Genomic DNA, 21,079 nt, shown 5'->3' with positions numbered 1-21,079 from the left:
ACGGCCAGCAACAGTTTACGCACGCATATATTCCTTCCGACATCCATATGACTTTAATGCGTGGGCACAATGATCTAAGAGGGCGAAGAGGAAGCGGCGTGCGCCAGACCACGTGATCCACCGCCACGCCTGGCGCCGACAGTCGGAGTACAGCAGCTACCATGACTCATGGTAGGGCTCCGACCCTTGGGCGCCGACGCGCCCCCGAGGTCCGGCGACCGGGCACCGCAAAATTCAACTGAGAAGGCGTCATCCCGGACACCATGCGGACCGAGCCTTCATGGATGCAGCGGCGCCAGACTTCGTGCGCGGTGCCTTCCGCCTGCTGAACACCTTCGAAGGCATTGCGCAGCTGGCAACGCTGCTGGCTACCTGCATCGCGCTGAAATGGGTCCGCACCTACACGCTGCAGTTCAGCGCCCGGAGGGCGAGCGTCGTGCTCACGGTCATGTTCTTTGGCCTTGTGTGCTACTACGTCGGCCACCTGGAGAAGCAGTGCATCAGCAACCGGCGCCGCTTCGTGGCCTACACGCCGGAGCAGTTCAGCGCGCACGTCAGCACCGACATCAAGATGATCCAGCGCTACTTCTGGCTCGCGGCGCGCAAGCCGTCCAAGCACGGTAACTACCGCAGGCTGAACCGTGTCTCGCAAGCCATCATAGACGCCAACAAGGACCTGCCGGGCGGAGCGAACAGGACGTGGTCGTTCGTCATTGTGCGCTCCATGACGCCCAGCGCGTTCGTGCTTCCCAACTGCCGCACGTACGTCTTCGACGGGCTCTTCAAGATCTGCGAGAACGACGACACGCTCTCCTTCGTCGTGGCCCACGAGATGGCGCACTGTCTTCTGGACCACACGCTGGAGAAGGAGTCCCTATCTTTTTTCCTGGACAAGCTCAACACGCTCGTCTGGATCTCTTCGCTCACCCTGGTCCGCGGAGACGTGAAGGCCACCCTGGTGCCGTGGTTCGTGAGCCGCACGCTGCACTACGCCGTCTTTCTGCCGCAAAGCCGCTCGATGGAAATCGAGGCCGACACGCTTGCGCTGCAGATGATCGCCAAGGCCTGCTTCGACTTCCGCTACAGCATAGCCTACTTCGACAACGCCATGACTCTGAGGAAGAGGACCATGCGCACGAGGAAGACGAGGAAGCTCATGTCGACGCATCCGACGCGTCGGGAACGGGTTCGCGTCCTCTACAGTCAGATGGGCAAGGCCATGGAACTCCACAAGGCCAGGAACTGTCCCCCGCTTCCTCAGCTCAGGAAAAACGACAAGGCTCGCATCGCGACATTCCTTAGCGAAGTCATCGGGCGCAGGAATAAATGAGAGCAGCAGGAAAGCGTTTATTGTTTCGAGACATCCTTTTCTTGCACAAAAGGCGCTCAAGGGTTGGGAAAACAGCGTACGTTAGCTGAGGTCGCATGTAAAGTCAACAGACCACAAGATGACTTCGGCAATCGGCTGCTGGGCATCTTGACTGAAGCCACTCGGCTCTTGTTAGAAGACCGCGATTATTGCGTTGGACTGCGTTAGTTCGTTCGGGCGGATTAAACGCATCTATGTAGATTGTTGTAAACTAAATGCATTTAGCGACCACACAGGGAGTAAATTTGTGCTTCGTCAGCCCGAAATGTTTGCGTCTATTTACCGAAACTTACACATCTAGCTACTTCCAGTGGGGCCAAGTCAGCGTCTAACTTGCGTGACTTCAATGCGTTTCGGGCAAGATAAACAATCTAGCTGTTAAAAAGCAGCGGTTTTTAAAGCTGACTATGACACTGTAGCTGGGGGACTATGGCAGGAAGAGCTGGAGTGGAAGCGCGCTTGACTCTGTGAGGCGACAGTATATTGTAACGGAAAACAGGGAGACAGGTCGCTAACCAGCAGAATACAGCAAGCAGCCAGCCAGCCAGCGCGAGACACTTCAACGTCTTCGAAGACACTTCAGCGCCACCTGAGAACACCAGGTGGCATTACTCCCCCTCCAAAAAAAAAGAAAAACAAAAGCGGGGTTGCAGTATGGGCAGTGGAAAGAGAAAAAAAAACAGCACAAGCACACAAAAATGTACAAGGGAGGTGGGCGAAGGTGTCCCACGCGAAAACTAGCAGAACACTGAGCGTACTATCCATTACCGCGTGAAGTAGGGTTTCATGCGGACAACGTGCACAACCTCAGAGCGGGGTGGACGACGCTGAGGCTGCACAGTCCCGTCAGGAAGAACTTCGTAGGTCACTTCGGTGACGCGGCGCAAAACTCGGTACGGTCCAAAGTAACGGCACATCAGTTTTTCAGACAAGCCTGGGCGGCGTACCGGGGTCCACACCCAAACTTGGTCTCCCGGATGGTATTCGACGTGCCGATGACGGAGGTTGTAGCGGCGTGCATCCGTGCCCTGCTGCCGCTGAATGTGAAGACGGGCAAGTTGACGTGCTTCCTCGGCGCGCTGAGCGAACTGCTCGGCGTCTGGCGTGAGTGGGTGGTCATCAGTGCTGCATGGAAGCATTGCATCCAGCATCGTCTGAACGTCACGTCCGTAGACCAGACGAAATGGTGTAAATCGGGTCGTCTCCTGGGTGGCCGTGTTGTAAGCGTATGTGACGTACGGGAGAATCTCGTCCCAGGTTTTGTGCTGCGAGTCTATGTACATTGCGATCATGTCGGCGATCGTTCTGTTGAGTCTCTCTGTGAGCCCGTTCGTCTGTGGGTGATAGGCAGTAGTTTTGCGATGGTTCGTGTGACTGAGCTCGAACACGTCGCGCATGAGCTGTGCCGTAAACGCCGTACCTCGATCAGTGATTACGTGGGACGGTGCGCCATGACGCAGCACGATTTGTTGCATAAAAAACTGGGCGATCTCAGATGACGTACCGCGCTGCACCGCTTTAGTTTCCGCATACCTTGTTAAATAGTCGGTCGCGACTATGATCCATTTATGACCGGCCGATGACACAGGGAATGGGCCCAGAAGATCGATGCCGACTTGATCAAAAGGCGTCCGAGGGGGTTCAATAGGTTGGAGCAAGCCCGCTGGCTTGTGAGGAGGCGCCTTACGACGTTGGCAATCGCGGCAGCCTCTGACGTAACGCTGGACGGCGTGAGAAAGTTTGGGCCAATAATACGCCTGGCGCACGCGTGCAAGTGTGCGGGCAAAGCCCAAGTGGCCGGAGGTCGGCTCATCGTGACAAGCAAGAAGGATATCGGCGCGGAGATCTGCCGGAACGACGAGGAGGTGCGCTCGGTCAACAGTGCTGGAGTTTTTCTTAAACAAAATGCCGTTCCGGAGACAGAAGGCCGGCAGGTTTCTAGAAAATTGTCGGGGTACGACAGAAGCTCGGCCCTCCAGATAATCAATGATAGGTCGCAGGTCTGGGTCAGCTCGCTGGCGGGTCATTAGGTCTGAGGCGCTGACAACTGCAATAAAACCACTCTCGTCCTCTATGCTATCATCCGCTAACCCGACGGGCGCGCGAGAGAGTGCGTCAGCGTCTTCGTGCGTCTGGCCAGATTTGTGCACAATGGTGTAATCGAATTCTTGGAGGCGGAGGCTCCATCGGGCTAGGCGCCCCGATGGGTCGCGAAGATTTGCAAGCCAGCACAACGAATGGTGGTCGGTAACTACTTTGAACGGGCGGCCGTAGAGGTACGGACGAAATTTCATGGTTGCCCACATAACCGCAAGGCATTCTTTTTCTGTGGTCGAATAGTTTGTTTCAGCGCGAGAAAGCGTGCGGCTTGCATACGCGATGACCCTTTCCACGCCACCTTGGTGTTGGACGAGTACGGCGCCGAGGCCGACGTTGCTCGCGTCGGTGTGGACTTCGGTTTCAGCCTCTTCATCAAAGTGCGCAAGAACAGGGGATGTTAGCAGTCGTCTGCGCAGCTCGGCAAAAGCCTCCTGCTGCTCGGCAGCCCACACGAACTGTGTATCATTGCGCGTGAGGTGGTACAGGGGTGCGGCAATCTTTGAAAAGTCGGCGATGAAGCGGCGGTAATATGCGCACAGACCCAAAAAACGTTGCACACTTTTCTTTGTTGCAGGAACAGGAAAGTTGGCGACGGCAGCAGTTTTCTCGGGGTCGGGCTTAACGCCATCGGCACTCACGAGGTGACCGAGAAACTTCAACTCTTTGTACCCAAAGTGGCACTTCTCGGGCTTTAGCGTTAAGTCGGCCGATCGGAGGGCATCTAATACTGTCCTCAGGCGTTCAAGGTGTTCGGCAAAGGTTTCGGAAAATACGACGACATCATCGAGATAAACCAAACAAGTTTGCCATTTTAGTCCAGCGAGAACGGTATCCATCATCCGCTGGAAAGTCGCCGGCGCTGAACATAGCCCAAAAGGTAGCACTTTAAATTCGTACAGTCCGTCGGGTGTCACGAACGCCGTTTTTTCGCGGTCCCGCTCGTCGACCTCTATCTGCCAGTACCCACTCTTTAAATCAATGGAGGAGAAGTACTGGGCGCGACGAAGTCTGTCGAGCGAGTCGTCGATACGAGGCAGCGGGTAGACGTCTTTTTTGGTGATGTTGTTCAGTTTCCGATAATCCACGCAGAAGCGGAGTGTCCCATCCTTTTTCTTCACCAGCACGACAGGTGAAGACCAGGGGCTGCTGGAAGGTTGAATGATTCCATCTGAAAGCATCTCCTTCACCTGCGTTTGGATCGCCTCACGCTCCTTCGGTGAGATACGGTACGGCTGCTGATGGATGGGGCGGGCATCGTCGGGCGTAATGATGCGGTGCTTGAGAAGAGCCGTTTGCCGGACTTTCGACGAAGAAGCGAAACAGGAGGAGTATTCAAGTAGGAGGGCACGTAGTTCTCGCTGTTGAGTCACCGAAAGGTCCGGGCTGATGTCAAGGGATGGGCGCACAGGTCTAACAGCTTCGAACGCGAAACATTCAGAAACCTCCGCTAAGGGGTCGGCGAATGCGATGGCAGTAGCACGAAAAAGGTGCCGGGGCTCGTTAGAGAAGTTAGTCACCAGGAGCTCAGAGCAGCCGTCGCGGAGATGGATGAGACCTCGCGCTGAGCAGATGCCGTGGGTGAGCAAAAGGGACAGGTTGCCCTCTGCGACCGCTGTCCCTTCACGTAGTCCGTCGCAGTGAACACTCACAAAAACGCTGGCGCGTGGCGGAATCCAAACGCTCTCGGCGGATATTCTAAGGGCGGCGCGGCGTGGACAGTCCTCGGAGTAAACATCAGCTTTCTCGGTAGAAAATGTGACAGTGCGCTTTCGGAGGTCAATAATAGCTCCATACTCTCGGAGAAAATCAACGCCAAGGATACAGTCACGGGAGCAGTTCGGTAGAACTAGGCAGCTGACAACAAATGTGGAGCTGCGAATTTGGACTCTTGCTGTGCATAGGCCAAGCGGAGTTACGACATGTCCGCCAGCCGTGCGAATCTGCGTGCCGGACCATGGTGTCATTACTTTTTTAAGAAGCGCCGCTAGCTTTCCGCTTAAAATCGAGAAATCAGCGCCAGTGTCCACCAAAGCACTAACCTTATAGCCATCGAGAAGCACGGGTATATCCAACGAGAATCGATCTCCGAGTTCAGGTACTGCAGTCGTTGCCTTTAAATCGCGGTCGGTCGCTGTTCGCGTTGTCGGGGGGTCTTGTTCGTATCGATTGCCAGCGGCCTCGCCCCCTGAGGTCGCTCTCTTTAGTTTTCCCGGCGGGGACTTGGCGACCGTCTCTGCGCCATCCAGGAGGAGCTTTGGGGCTGTGGCGAAGGTCGGCGTGGTGATGGAGACCGAGACTGCCGCTGGGGAATTGTCGCCATGCGCTGCTGGGCTACGTAGTCCTCGATCTCCCGGGGTCGTTGACCTCTTGGTGGACGGGGCATGTCGATAGGGAACCCCTGCAGCCCAAGCTGTCGATACGGGCACTGGCGATACAGATGACCGGGTTCCCCGCAGTGAAAGCAGAGACGCCGCCGATCCGGAGCACGCCACAGGTCCGTCTTCCGCTGGGGTGATCGTCGATTGTCGATGTAGTACGTGTCAGGGTGTGCGGAAAACAGCGAGCCTTGATTGGACGGGGGAAACTGCGCCGAAGAGGGCGCAGGACGTTGCAAGGCTTCAGCGTACGTTGGACGACGGCACTCCGTTGGTAAAGGCGGCGGGTCAACGGACGGGAACGAAGGTCTCAAGGCTTGAACCTCTTCGCGGACCAGGCTAGCGAGAGAGCCGGCCGTCGGCAGGGGAGCACCGAAAAGCGCCTGGAGCTCTTCGCGCACAACGGAGCGGATCAGGTCGCGGAGAAGACCAGGGTTAGCCCCGAAGGCAGGAAGCGGCTCTGTAAGTGAAGCGGCGAGTACCGGCCGGTCGTAGGTGGTAGACCGCCGCAAGAGCATCTTCTCCATCGTGACCGCCTCCGAGAGAAACTCAGCAACAGTCCCAGGTGGACTGCGCACGAGGCCAGCGAAAAGTTGCTCTTTAACGCCGCGCATGAGATGGCGCACCTTTTTATCTTCGGGCATGGCCGGGTCAGCTCGCCGGAAGAGCCGAGTCATATCCTCCACGTACATGCTTACAGTCTCATTCGGCATCTGAATGCGAGACTGCAAAGCCCGTTCAGCCCGTTCTCGACGATCCGTGCTGGTGTAGGTCTCCAGCAGGCGTCGGCGGAACTCGTGCCATGATGTTAGGGCGTCTTCTCGGTTTTCGTACCAGGTACGTGCACCATCCTCGAGACTAAAGAAGACGTTTCGAAGTTTAGCGGCGTCGTCCCACTGGTTGAATGAGGCCACGCGTTCAAACTCGAGAAGCCAGTCCTCTACGTCTTCGAGCTGACTGCCGTGGAATGGTTTGGGCAGTCGCGGATTCTGCAAGGTGTAGTAGGCAGCAGCTGGCATGACAGGTCGATGGGTGGGTGCTCTGGCAGACTCCAAAAGCCCGTGTTCGGGAGGTAGGCCTTGATTTCTCCGGCTAGCACGGTGCACGGGGGTGTCCACTAGCGAAGGACTGGAGCCCAGGGTATCCGGAGGAGTATGAGACATATACAGGGATCTTTACCCAGCGCCTACACCAAAATATGTAACGGAAAACAGGGAGACAGGTCGCTAACCAGCAGAATACAGCAAGCAGCCAGCCAGCCAGCGCGAGACACTTCAACGTCTTCGAAGACACTTCAGCGCCACCTGAGAACACCAGGTGGCAATATGAAGACGTCAGAAGGGAAAATAACCTTTTACTTCAACTACTGTTCGCCCGGGGCTCAGTCGCGTCGCAAAACTCCTAAGCGCGAATGACTGGAAACTCATAGCATTGAACGACTCTTGAAATAGCGTCCTGACACTGGAAAGTACTACGAGTTTTGCGCGGGAAAAAAGTCGAGATCCAGTCAGACTCCATGGGCTCAGTTTAATCGCATGGAAAACAAGCTGGTGGTGTCGACATCTGCCTGGTCGTCCATGTCGTCGTACAGGCTCTGGTTGTGCGGTGATTCCAGCTCTTGGTAAAAGGAAGCCACAATGCATACGAAGTAGATCTGCAGATTAGATAAAGAGTTAAGCTGTCTCACATGACGATTAGCATTCGGGGTATGGACATGGACGTATGATCGTTCACATGTCTGGGGGTGACGACATACCTACCTGCGAAATGGTAGCCAATGTGAAGATAATGCCGAATACAAGGGCTTCTCCGTGCTGCTGCATCAGGAGGCGGAGGGTAAGCAAGAAATGAGTAGAAGGAGATTGAAATTTGTATGCATCCCAAGTCTATACGCTGGAAAATGACGAATATGCCCCATGGCATCAAAACAGGCTGTCAAAATTTTCGCGATGTGCAGATAGGGGGAAATATTTCAAAATGCAATGTTTACTTCTGCACTTTTAATGACGTCGTCTGATGTACGCTGAGCATGCTTTCGATTCTGATTTTCTTGCATTACACGCCAACAAATTTCTGTAGCCTGCCATACTTGGGGAGGCACTTAAACATAACGCTCAAAATGATACATATTTTTTTTTCTCGGACTCATGCTATAGTCACACAAGGACATTGTTGTTCTACTTTTTGTTTTATAACCTTTGCTGCTAAGGCGAATAAAAACGCTAGCCACGGGCAAATTTCAGCAAAATCAAAGTGTAATGCTGGGCGAGTTGATGACAGAACATCTTCGTCGTCTCGTCTATTTGCGCTGTTTTTGTCTAAGGTTCTCAGCAAGATGTACTGTCCCTTTCACGGTAAATTTTAGCATTACGATATCCATAGTCGCTGTGATGAGTTCATACGGACAAACGAAAACTTACATCCAAATGGTAGCGCTCCGTGACTAGGTGAAGGCATACGACTTGGACTACGAGCACCCCAACAGTATTCCACAGGAGCCAAGGTAAGACCAGGTAACGTTTAGGCTGCATTAAAAGTGAAGGTACAAAAGAAGTTGATAGTATGTATGCACTCGCAAACAGAGCAATCAGCCGAGGCACGTAGTACTCAGCCGTAACAGCACTCCGTAATAGCGGGGAAGCCTAAACTGAAAGGCTCACGTCACCATAATCGATAATCTTTCTGAGCCTGAGACTGTGGCGATGCCCAACATAACTGTGCTGTAATTCTTTCTTCGCTTCGAACGCCGAGAAAGACAGCGGAGCAAAAATAATCACTGCTTGGTTGTGTTGGGCATTGCTTTATTCTCAATAGGTCTACAACCTTCGACGGTTGAAAACCTATTCATCAGCCAGCTCAAGTCTAATGGACAAGCTAGCTCACTTGAAACGAATGCCACAAGCTTGTGTTGGGCATTGCTTTATCCCCAATAGGACTACCACCTTCGAAGGTTGAATACCTATTCATCAGCCAGCTCAAGTCTAGTGGACAAGCTACCCCAGTTGAAACGAATGTCACAAGCTTGTGTCGGGCATTGCTATATTTCCTATAGGTCTACAACCTTGGAAGGTTGAATACCTATTCATCAGCCATCACAAGTCTACCTAACAAGCTAGCTCAGTTGAAACGAATGTCACAAGCTTTTCCAGCTTGTTTGCACAGTCAGTCATCGAAACAGTCACAGGCAGAATTAGGCGCGTTGGAGCTGGAATTCTGAAAATTATCCTGGCTATTGAATAGCAGGAAATCCAATTTTTTACGCATTACTCACCTTAACTGTGGACGCAAACAATATAGCGCTCACAATGATGTTGATGATACACTCGCAGCTGAGCAGGATAAGAATGTCGCGGAATGCTGAAAAAAAAAATTGAAAGCGAGATGTGAGCTCGTACATTTGCAAGGCCTACTTCTTTTAATGACGGCGAATAAAGGGAGATAAAAAGAATACGAGAGCAAAGAAGCTAACATCAACAGAATACCAGAAAAATTAACAAAGCACAGCGCAGACACGTGAGTTGGAGAGGGAATGATATCTCTCTGAACCTGATTCAAAAGATTAAACACTTCACTCCGCCTATTGAAGCACGTGACAAGGCATGAAGAAAAAGACACACGTACTTTGTGTTAGCGAAAATAAAGCCTAAATTTAGAGGCCTTGAGGTGACTTTAATTGGTAAAAACGGTTTGGCAACTGAACCGAGTCTGTTAACAAATGCACCAAAAGGGGCGGACTACGTGCACCCTAATCCTTTATAATAAACTCCGATGCACTGTAGCCAAGAATTTTGGGTGAGCGCTTTCCACAGACACTGCACTGCTGAATTTATTAGAATCCCTTGTCACAGCGTATATGTAGTGAAATAATGCGCAAAATAAAGAGCCTTGTTGCCACAGGAGGTCATGGGCAAAACCTTCTATTCCTCAATAAAGGCAGAATCGCATCGTGCTGATTTTACAGCCTTCAGTCCTTTTTTTATACGTCAGTACCAGTGGCCCAAACGTGAAAAAATATAGATACGAAGCTAATTCGTGTTTTTTAATCAAGTATCAACAAGAAAGTTCACTTTGCGTACAGGCTGGTCGAAATTAGTCCGGAGAACTTCATTACGGCGTCCCTCATAACCTTCGTATAACATGTGGATGTTAGACCCCACATATCATACCATACCATACCGTACCGTACCGTACCGTACCATACCATACCATACAATACCACACCATACCATGCCATGCCATACCATACCATACCATACCATACAATACCGCACCGCACCGCACCGCACCGCACCGCACCGCACCGCACCGCACCGCACCGCACCGTACCGTACCGTACCGTACTGTACCGCACCGCACCGTGCCGTACCATACTTAATGTTCCGTGACGCGAACTCAGTCACGGGCACACATATCTAGTCACATCTTGTTCCAGTCCAACACACACGACGCCGCTAATATTTCATTCAAGAAATTCAGACAGCACCATACCTTGGTGAAGAGGGCGAGAGTCGAAAATAAAATTTGCCTTACTGGGCCGTAAGAACCACTCGAACACAACTACAAGGAGCACTTATATACACACACAAAAAAGGCATTCTGATTACCACAGTGTGAATGTTCGCAACATATAGCATTCTATATTAAATGTTCATAACATCCTTGTTACTTGGATATAACGTCAATATTTCACAAAAAAGGACTGTGCAACTGGCGGCACAGATCATAACCAAGTACAAAACATTATAGTATAGCTGCAAAACAAAACAAGTGCCGACCTGTGTGACGAAGTAAGCAGAGATCATGTAGAAAATCACTGACAACCGTGACAGTAAGAAAACACGTATGTTTTACATCCTCCAGAAAGTAAGTTTTCACGTGCTTACGAAAAACAGATAAATGACGTCCGCTAACTCGAGATGACAGATCAAAAGGTTTGGAATTTGCCAATTCAACGACTATATGTCATAGTCCTGTTTCTTGGTTTCAGTAAGTTTGTGAGTCCAAACTCATGTTGTGTTGGTCTGTCTTGGATTCAGAAAAAAAGATTGTTGTGGAATGCCTTCGGGTTTTAAGAATACTACCTGAAACAATCGCTCGTGAGACAATGCTAGTACAGGTTCTGCCTGAACTAGGAGGATGTATAGTCATACCTTGATAAATTCTCAATGGCAGAGAGCGAGCAGGAGGATGGGTTTCTTGAAAACACAAATTAAGTGAATAAGAGAGGGAGAAGCCTCAGGGTGCTTAGCCATCGTTTCGACAAGAGGACTTGTCCTCGTCTGGGCAAAGCGTTCATCATTGGCGGGGGTAACACAGGTCCTTCGCTTCGAGGAGGAAGTTTTGGTGGGAGAGGAGGGTGTGATGTGGAAAAGGTGGTGGGATGGGGAGCGCGCCGTTGAAATTTGTCGTCCAGGCCGGATGGCTGCTAAAGTGTATTAACTGATCTACCCGCAAGGGTCTGTAAAGATTATTTGTACCAATTTACTCACTAGACAAGCAAACAAACTGTACCGAAGTAAAGCTGGCGCCTTAGTTGGATTGCAAGAAAACAACGAAACAAGTTCAACATGTCAATACGTTGCGCTATAGTACGCTTCAGTTTCAAGCACTTCCTATATTCCCACATATTTGTCTCCTACCTCTGGCGAAAGCTGGCTCACCCCTTCCTAACCACCGCCCCCTTCCTTCGCCCCCAGAACCTTCATCATCTCTCATTGCTGCTCACTGCACTGGTCCGCGCCTATTTGGAGTTGGGGTAAAAGGGGGAGTGGGTAAGAGTGTAATGAAGTGAGGGGGGGGGGGGGGGAGAGGCCGGCTTAAAGCGCAGTTGCAATTGCAAGCCTGGTGCAGTCCAGGATTTCTAACAGGCACATATAGTCTCTGACATGCCGTTCGAAAACAGGGCACGATGTTCTGTCTAGTCAAGTGGGCCGAGCGACCGCAATCAGTTGACGAAGACTCTGCGATCTGAGATGTGCTTGAGAATGGAGTGCATAATCATCCTAGCTGGTAAGGAGTGTCTTTTCTTCGTTTTCGAGCCGTTTCAAGGCGGTGAGACCAAAAGCATGGCCGGCTCAAGGACGCGCTCGAACGCAAGCGTATGCTTCCTCCCTAACCCACCCTCGCTGCCTCTATCATTCACTCACGTTCTCAAACGCAAACACACAATGCAAATTCATGTGGACATCAATGCATTCTCATGCGCTCATTCATGATACAAAATTTCCCTCTCACTGCATTTGCGTACAGCGGGCTTGGCGATTGGCTCATGCTTGTGCAAGCACTTGCGCCCTCGGTCTCGTGAGTATCGACGGTGAGCATGAGCTGTTTGGCGTAACAAATGCGCTAGTTCCGCGTATTGTGAGCATTCTGCCCGGCGAAATCGTACGAAATAAACGCGTGAGAAAGAATTGGCTTTGTTGATAAGTGCCTGAAAACACAATCGCTTCAAAGTGAAGATAGCAAATGAGACAATCGTTGGCTTCTAGAGCTGTTTCCTCACATGGGTAGAGTTCGCGTTATTGCCTCAGTATGTACAGAGCCCAGAAAGGGCTGAAAAATTGTCAAGGCTTATTCCTTGCGCGAACGCAATAATGGCGCTGTTTTATCTTTTTATCACTCATACCCCTTGTTCGTTCTTTCACTTTTGTACCCGATCTCTCAATGTACTGGTGCGCTTGTACCAAGGCGACCTCGCCCCGACAAGAGCCCAGCGTCAGGCGATGTTTCCTCACTTTTTCATTTAATCGCAGAATTTCGCACGCCTATGAAACATTGGAGGAAGAAGGCATTTTACTTGCTAGTTTTGCGAGCGGATTTTCTGCGGCGTGCGGCTCGTAGAACAACTGCTTTTAGCTGAGAACAGCCATGATTTAAATGAGATTAACAAGGGTCCTTCATGTCACAAATCTATTCCTGGACATTGAAGGAGGCAGTATAGTGGAAGTCCCCAAATTAATTTCGACTATCTGGCCTCTTTTAACACGCTCAACCTGTCTCAATGATACAAGCTCTTTCGCACGTCCCCTCAACCGAAACGCAACACCAGCTGCCAGGAGTCGAACACGCGACCTGGTTCTCAGAAATGGAACTCCTAAAGCCGGAGAGTCCTCGTGGTGAGAGTGGGAGCGATATCCTGATATAGAAGAGAATGTTGAAATACATTTTCGCTTTGTTTCGCAGGAAGCCCTGTGTCGCTCACCTTGAATTTTTCCGCTTGCTGGCTTAGCAAAGGTCTTGGGATCTTGCAAAGTGGTCACGTAGAGGAGAAGCATGAATGTCCTGACAGCCTGCGCGGAATCCGTACGAGTTCGTTAGCAGGTTTACTGGCACAGCTGCCTCGAAATTTGGACGGTATATGCTAATATCGGCATTTTTTTACGCCTTGTGGCTGTCTTTATCGCAACCACGTGTTATACCACTATGCCCTACACTATGGCGTTAAAGTAAGCAAACGTATAGCTGCCTGGAACACGTAACAGCGCGCCCAAATGTCAGCCCTCTTAAAAATTGGTACGTTTTCTGTAGAACCGAATGCTGGGGAGAGAAGGTGCAGCAGTGATTTCCCTGCCCACCCCCCTAGGTCAGCTGTACACGCCCATTTGTTTTTTGAAGACGCCCCCTTAACTCGTAGCCATTTTTTTTCCTCTGTTATGATGAATACCAAAAATGACTACTGCTTCTTAGAAATTTAGACAGAGGGGCTGTTAGAGGGGCTTTAACGCATACGCACTGGTGCCACGCTATTCCCCTATCCTCGTAACCGATAGGGTCCCCCTATCCTAAAACGCTCGAATACAGAAATTTAGCATAGCGCGATCCGCGATCGGCTACCGCCATCCGCTTCCTCGGGGAGCCTCTGCGCGTGCCGCCCAGAGGGCGCCAGGTGCCGGCCAGTTGTGCAGCTTGCGCTTGAGCAATGGCGGCGCGCGGAAGCGGCCGCGACGGCGGATCGCGCTATACTAAAGCTCTCTAATGGGAGCGACAAGCAGCAGAAAAGCTGTTGAGCTTGCAGAACGTTGATGGCACACAAAAAGCATGGTCTACAGCTGCGCCAGTGCACTCTGCACATGCGCCAGCACGAGAAGAAAACTCTAGAGGAAAGCTTAGTGTGTGAAAATCCACTGGTTCAAGGAGGGGGCCTCCCGAAGCACAGTGTTCTCTCATGGTTTTCGAACTTAGCGCTCTGTTGCTCAAACACACCTCTAAAAAATTCCAGCAAGAACCAGACAGCTCGTCTTATCATTAAATCATTGCTATTTTTTTAATGATGATTAGACGAGCCACAGCAAATAAGCTTGCTCGTCTAGAAATTGTTATGTTTTGTAGAGAGGAAAAGTCATAGGAAGGAACGCACTTTCTCCATTACTTCCTGTACAAGAGTGTGTATGTTTATTGCCATGGTTGCTTGACGCTTAGGCTACTTTATCATCCAACAGAATTCTGTTCTTTGTGAAATCTGCTTATCAGTGTTCTAGAAAGATGATAAGACGATCTCTCGCTCGTAATCGTGTAGATTTTATCGTTTACAGAACATTTTAGGTTCTGAAGTTTAAATGTGTACCGTTTCTTGTGGGTGAACGGGTTTTTTTTATTCGGAGTATCATTGTATCATTCACGGCGCTCTTACAACTCCCACTTTTGCTCAGTTGTTCCTTATCATTAATTTTTAAACCATTGTTCTTTTTGCTGCTGTTAACAGTGCCTGACTTGCTTAACTGAGTTCAAGCTTCACTCACGATGTAGAAGATGCCGACGTATCGCGAGCCTGTCTTCAGCGAACACACGCAGCACGATCGGCTGAGGAGCGCCATGGTGGGCCACACGCCCTGTGAGTGCCTGCACCGAGATAATTAAGTCGATTTACACACGCAGCGGAAGGACAAGTTTCACAAGACAAGTGCGTGTCAGAAGAAATATTGCTGCTTTCTTGACGTGGCGCACTGCGGCTTAACTGGAGCGTATGGCAGTGGCTAGCGTCGCGTGCGCAGTTGTCAAGTGACGCCGCCGTACGTGTACTGGGGGCATGATCCCGCTCAAGGCAGCTGCATTCTAACGGTCGGAGATGCAAATAGTGCTGGACTTTCCTCGGCACGTAACACATGAGGGAAGGTGAGCAGGTGGGCAGGCAGGTTGCAGGTTTTTACACCCCCAGGCATGGGGTACTCTTTCACTTCGATTCGCACGAGGAATGTGTGGTCCAGTTGGAGCTAGTCAAGAGAACCATGCTCCTGCCTTTCTTGGTACAGCGCTCCTCTCTATCATTCTGTCTGTCTCTCTCTCTCTCTCGCAAACACGTACAGAGATTATACCGGCTGTGCGGTCGTGTTTGCTCCTCATTCGTAACATCAGCTTCATGTGAAGAAAAGCAGCTGCTTTTGAAGCCTAACTTCTCCTCGGGAAGAAAGCGGAATATTTCGAGCCACTTGCGGCACTTGGTGAAAGACTTTAGTTCATTTAAAAAGAAGAGTAATTGGGGCCTCATGGGCGGGATATTCAGTCCAGTATTCGTGCAGCTTCGGCTATCCCGCGGGCCCGCGCGATCTGCCATTGCTGGTTGCGCATGTGAGTTACGTGAGCAGTCAAGCCTTCGACATCGCCAGTAGCACTCACGCGCTTGCGGGGAACCGTCCCAAACTGAAATACTACTTGACTGTACTACTATAAAACTACTTAGCGCCGTTCATATTTGTTTTTCTCCCGCTTCCTCTGCAGCTGGTTTCTTCGCACCGTTTCGCCTCTATCTCTCGTGACTGAAGGACAGGCTTCAGTTTAGAATGTGAGTGCTTGCTTTTTCGTGTAATAAAGTGCAAATTCGGGGCATTTATCTGTTTATTTCGACTCACAGTAATGCGTACTCGTCAGTAGATGAAGCCCGCTACCTCTGGTGTACCACTACAGCCGCATAGCCGCGTTAATTTCTCCAGCAACAATGATCTTCTGTTTCTTTGCTTGTTAGGGTATGGAATGAGGGGTATAACGTCCCCAAGTGAAGCATGGTGCTATGAGGGACGCTGTAGTGGGAAGCGGATTAATTTAGACCACCTGGGGTTCTCTAACGCGCCCTGACATCGCACAGCAGAGGTATTTTCGCATTTCGCCTCCCCGTGATCAGGATTCGTTCCCGCGACGTTGGGATCGGAAGTCGATCGTCAAAGCCGCTGAAACAAAGCGGCGGTTTATTTATTTGTCTGCGTAATGTCACTCCCTGCGCTAGCAATACATGTGAGCAGAATGCACACAGTGCATATAAGTACTTTCGGCAACAAATGAAACGCAAACTATACAAGTGAACCACAAACAGCAAATTGGGCTCTTAGCCGAGGGAGCCTCATTCCTAGCGGAGTACCCTTTCACTTAGAAGGCGCGAAGACTGTCTTGAGACCTGTTAAGCAATCTCACTTGTATTTCCTCCCCACGAGCTAATGTGCTGGTGCTTTTGTGCTTCACTTTAGTTCCAGTGTTCGCGTTTTGTTCGTTGCTGATATTACAGCGGGCAGAAAAAGTTTACAGGATGCGGGTGTGCGGAAAAAAAATTCAACGTAGCCGCGCAAGCCAACTTCACCTGAAACGGTTTGGTTTATGGGGTTTTAACGTCCAAAAGCGACTCAGGCTAGGAGGGACGCCGCAGTGAAGGGCTCCGGAAATTTTGACCACCTGGTCACCTGAAATGTCTGCAAGTATGAGGACATGCGCATGCTCCTTACGCTGGTATTGATACCAAGCGATTGAGTTGTGAGGCAGCGCCACAGAAAATTTATTGCCGAGCACACGTATCCCGTAAACTTTTGCAGGCGACTGTACCATACCTAATTGTTTCGAGCCCTTGAACACACACAAAATGACGTCAGCGCATTGTGAAGTGCGCCACTCGAACTCTCTAGGAAAGTGCGTGGAAGGGCTGTGCTCGAAAATATTATTCTTCCATCTCAACACTTTTCGAGGAAATAAAGTAAGTCGCGGTCGTTGAAAGTTAGCACGACCAGTGCAACTCACCCGCTCTGTCCTTGATGGAGCAGTCCGGAAATTAATGCCGCCTTAGCGGCGGCAACGGTCTCCGACTCGCCTCCCGCCCGCCGAGTGTTGCACCCTTTTTGACGGGGAGCGAAGGATGAGTTCTCTTCGCACGGTTCCCGAAAATAGCCCCACTTCCCTCAAATCGATAGGGCGTGCGCACCCTCGGGCCGGAACCGCTGCGCAGCAATGATTCATTCGGACCCGGGAGAGGGAGAAATTAAAAAAAAAAGAGAAACGAAAAGCAAGCTGTGTAAAATTTGACCGGCACGGTCTACAAACGTGTCGGAAGATTCGCTCGCTGGAATGCTAAGCTCTTCTTCACTCTCGGGCATGACGCTTCTGGTAAAACTGGCATATAAGTGAATAAGATTTTGCATATGCACTGGTTTTATGAGCGTTTTGTTCTCAAGGATTCGAAACGAGTGGAGATGTTTCGCGCACGGTAAAGCCCATCACGTTCGATTAGTTATTGCGAGAGACAGCGACAACTTCTACCCCTTCGGCGTTTTCCGAAGTTGTTCTGAAGGAAAAAAACTAATTGCAAACAAATCCAGGAATGACACTGCGGCAGGAATGAATCTCCGCCGATCGAATCCGGAGATTGGTGTCTGATTAATGTGCCTTTTCTCTGATCTTCCTCTTTTCACAGGAGGTCCCATAGAAGTCTGTGTATTCGAGCGAGGTTGTCGTTGTTGCCTCTGAAGCGATGGCACATACCCACGGTGGGGGATTGGCCCGAGTTTAGTACAGATCCAAACAGGAGAAAAATTCATCCGCACTTATCTAAAGCGGTTCATAAACAAAAACTGAGGAATCTGGAAAAACGAATAACGAAATTTGAGAGATTTTGAGCAAGTTATCTTATTATTCTATTCTACATCTTCCTCCTTTTCCAAGGTCACCTGTATAATTTGGATAACCTATATTCTACTTACGCGGCTTTGTACAATTTGTCAAAATATACAGCCCAAGGGATTTCTTTTCAAGCAGTGCTCTTAAGAAGATTTGACAGTCCAAGCTTGAGAGAGTTGAGGATTAAGTTCCAACCCGCCTTCGTGAGATTAGGGCCCCTGAGTATGCCAGGGGAGCCGCGCTGCAGGGCTCACAAGGAGACCCTTTGGGCTGTATATACTTTTGACAGAGACTGTACATGCAGTGTATGCTATACGTGACCACGCATACAGTGTTTAAAAAGAAATTCAAGTGGAAATGTTTATGGGGAGAGGCACAGCAACTTCCGCACTCTCGTTGGATACTTGAAGCTCACAGTGAGGGAAAGGTTGATGGAGGAGAGAAGGGGATGAAGGAAGGCAGAAACAAAGAGGCGCGGTATATAGCGGAGGGCTCGAAAATAATTTCAGCCAGACATACGGGTGCTTTATATTTAGTTTTCAAGTGAGCTCCGGAGAGCGTACCCTTCGTACGCCAAAGCGCTGCCGCTGAAATCTGGCGTGGAATCCATTTTTGCACAAAGAAAACGCTGAACGTTTTTTTTTTTACAGCGACAGCTGTTAAAAGCCCGTTCCTGAGTTTCGCGTCGTATGACGTAGTTGGCACAACCGGCGGGTGCGTTGCCAAGGGAACCATCCGGAGGGTGGTTACCTTGCAAGGAGGAAGGTATCGGGAAAGTAGAGAAATCACCAACCGGAGGATGGTTACCCTGGAAGGAGGAGGGTATGGCGAGAGCGTAAGGTGCAACCGGTCGGCGGTTGCCACGGAAACCGCCCGGAGGGCAGTTATCCCGGAGGGACCAGGAGGGTTACCATGGGAAGAGGCTTTATGACGAGAGCGTAAGAAGTCGTAACCGTCCGAAAGATGGTTACCGAGGAAGGAGGAAGTTGTGGCGATAGCGTGAGAAGGCGCAACCGGTACGCGGTTGCCATGGGAACCAACCGGAGGGTAGTTACCCTAGAAGGAGAAAGAGGGTTGTCGTAGAAGGAGGGTACGGCGAGAGGAGGAGGGTATGACGACAGTGTAGCAATGCGTATCACGGTAACCGTCCGGAACATGGTTACCGTGGAAGGAGAAAGGAGGGTGTGGCCATAGCAGCGTCCATCAGCGGCAGCTGCCGCGAAACGCTCCGTCCGAGTAGATTATCATCGGCGGCACTGCTCTTCTAGAGCGGCGGACCAAGGCGGATTTATAGTGGTGGCGAAGGCTGGGCCGAAAAGTGGTTTAGCGCGACTGCAGCACAACCAGAGGATGGGGGGCAAAACACTCATATAAAGAAATGATAAAGCTACAAAATTGGAATGTAATCTGCCAATAGAAAAGAAAAAATATATTAGCACCTTGTTTTATGAAAGAGGTAAGTCATTTTATTAAAACCTGGCAAATTTTGTATTTTTGCAACACTCTTGACCTGCCCCCTATTCATGAGTGTGCGGTGCATTACAGCGCGTCTTTGCAGGCCTTGTTTCGATACCCGGCTAATCCGGCCACGTCAGTGTCTGGAAGTGTTGCTGCCTTTCTATGCTGCCCCTCCTTTACCAGTCACTTTCATTGCGTTCCCAATTGCACATTAACAAGGCCATAACTAGCAGGAACTCGAGCACATTTGACTGGCAAAGGTTGGGGCGCGCTGAAAGGCAGCAACCTTCGAGAGGTACGGGCTCGAAAACGCGGATTCTACAGAAAGACCGCTTTATAATTCGCGCCAAAAGCATACGTATGCGTGACATCATTCTACGTCACGTTTGCGTAGTTTGCCCCCAAAATCCAGGGGGCGCTGGAGTGCCCACGAGACACCATTTTTTGGACCAATGGGCGTCTATGGAGCCTTCGCTACCAGTGTACATCTACCTTGGGCGGACTGCCGAGCAGAAGTAGGCGAAAAACGACTATGTGTGGAAAACTGAAAAGAGCGCCCTAGAACCACACAGATGGTGAGGTCGCTCTCATATTCTCTACCACAACATATCGTAAAGTACAAATACCTTAACAGCTGTCGCTGAATCTCGCGTTGACGAGTGGTAACTTTCCTGTCATTTTTTTCTATTCTCATGCATGTGAACTGCTGGGAGAGTACATATTCCCGAAGAGAAGTTCATATTATGCGAGACAATGGCGTCCGAGGAAGGGATGCATGCAAACTGCTTAGCTTCTCATAGAAACTTTGTAGAAACACAAGAACGGTACATAGGACGCCAGAAGCCGCCGCGGTGACTCAGTGGTTATGATATGGCACTCGGCTGCTGACTCGAAAGACGCGGGCGGGTTCGATACCGGCCGCGGCGGTCGCATTTCTATGGAGGCGAAATGCTAGAGACCCGTGTACTGTATGATGTGAATACGCATTAAAGAACTTCCCGTGGTCGAAATTATCCGGAGCCCTCCACTACGGCGTCCTTCATTGCCCGAGTCGCTTTGGTACGTTGAACCTCACAAAACCAAAACCATACATAGGACTCTATGCGCCTGTTGTGTCTTTTGCGTGTTTTCCGCGTGAGCTAAGAATCAAATCGCAGGACCAGGCTACTGCGACTATGCACGGGTCTAAGACCGGAATTGAAGTTATAGACTATGTTAATGCAAACTTCTTGTCGAGGTATAAATTGATTCGGCACTGATGTGCATTGATGTGCACTTCGTCTTGCTGCTTAAACGGCAGAATACGCAAGGATCTGCCTACGGTCCAATGAATATAGGGAAAGATATATTCGATCCGTTTACTCGAGCCAATCGAAACTGCCCGATTCTTTAGGGCGAACCGACCGCAGTGAAACGAGTTGGCTTCTCTTCACAATCGTAAGGCTTTCCGACAATGATACATCTGGTTCACGTATTGATAACCGTGTGTATCTCCGGAGGTTGCCTATAAGCGTGCTTTTTTTCCAAGAAGTAGTACTTCATTCACTTCACTGCATCCTGCAAGTACGGGTCTCGTATGAATGGTGCCCACCCTTGAACGCTCGAGTCGTCGTGTACATTCGGAAACTAAATTTGTGGACCACGGATGGCGTCAAGCACAGTAGTTTGAATGTACCTGTACTTTCAAATAGTTTGAAAAAAGCTCTAAGGAAAGGTATATGGTATGGTATGGTGTGGTATAGTATATCGTACATGGTATGATATGGTACGGTTCGAACAACGTTAGGGAATAGTATATGGTATAGTATGGTAGGGTACGGTTCAAGCAAAGCTAAGGAATAGTATATGGTATGGTACAGTACGGTATGGTACGGTATGGTACGGTATGGTACGGTATGGTACGGTATGG

At 50.3% G+C, this 21,079-nt stretch overlaps 2 protein-coding genes across 2 annotated transcripts; one reads left to right on the top strand and one right to left on the bottom strand.

Moving 5' to 3' along the window:
- The first annotated feature begins 112 nt into the window (after positions 1 to 112).
- LOC144097088 (metalloendopeptidase OMA1, mitochondrial-like) lies at positions 113 to 1,343 on the top strand. Its single transcript, XM_077629877.1, has one exon. The coding sequence runs from the start codon at positions 281 to 283 to the stop codon at positions 1,328 to 1,330; it is 1,050 nt and encodes a 349-aa protein (XP_077486003.1). The 5' UTR covers positions 113 to 280; the 3' UTR covers positions 1,331 to 1,343.
- A 6,023-nt stretch (positions 1,344 to 7,366) lies between these two features.
- Positions 7,367 to 16,931, bottom strand: LOC144099022 (uncharacterized). Its single transcript, XM_077632019.1, has 7 exons — positions 16,840 to 16,931; positions 14,583 to 14,682; positions 13,046 to 13,133; positions 9,116 to 9,201; positions 8,265 to 8,369; positions 7,605 to 7,658; positions 7,367 to 7,498 (listed from the first exon to the last, which is right to left on the bottom strand). Exons 2-7 carry the CDS (start codon positions 14,655 to 14,657, stop codon positions 7,367 to 7,369), a joined length of 540 nt encoding a protein of 179 aa, XP_077488145.1. The 5' UTR covers positions 14,658 to 14,682; positions 16,840 to 16,931.
- Between the last annotated feature and the right edge of the window lie 4,148 nt (positions 16,932 to 21,079).

This window comes from Amblyomma americanum, chromosome 7 (assembly GCF_052857255.1).
Source record: "Amblyomma americanum isolate KBUSLIRL-KWMA chromosome 7, ASM5285725v1, whole genome shotgun sequence".
Lineage (NCBI taxonomy): Eukaryota > Metazoa > Arthropoda > Arachnida > Ixodida > Ixodidae > Amblyomma > Amblyomma americanum.
The sequence above is the reverse complement of the archived record's forward strand: the minus strand, read 5'-3'. Positions and strand labels throughout refer to the sequence as shown.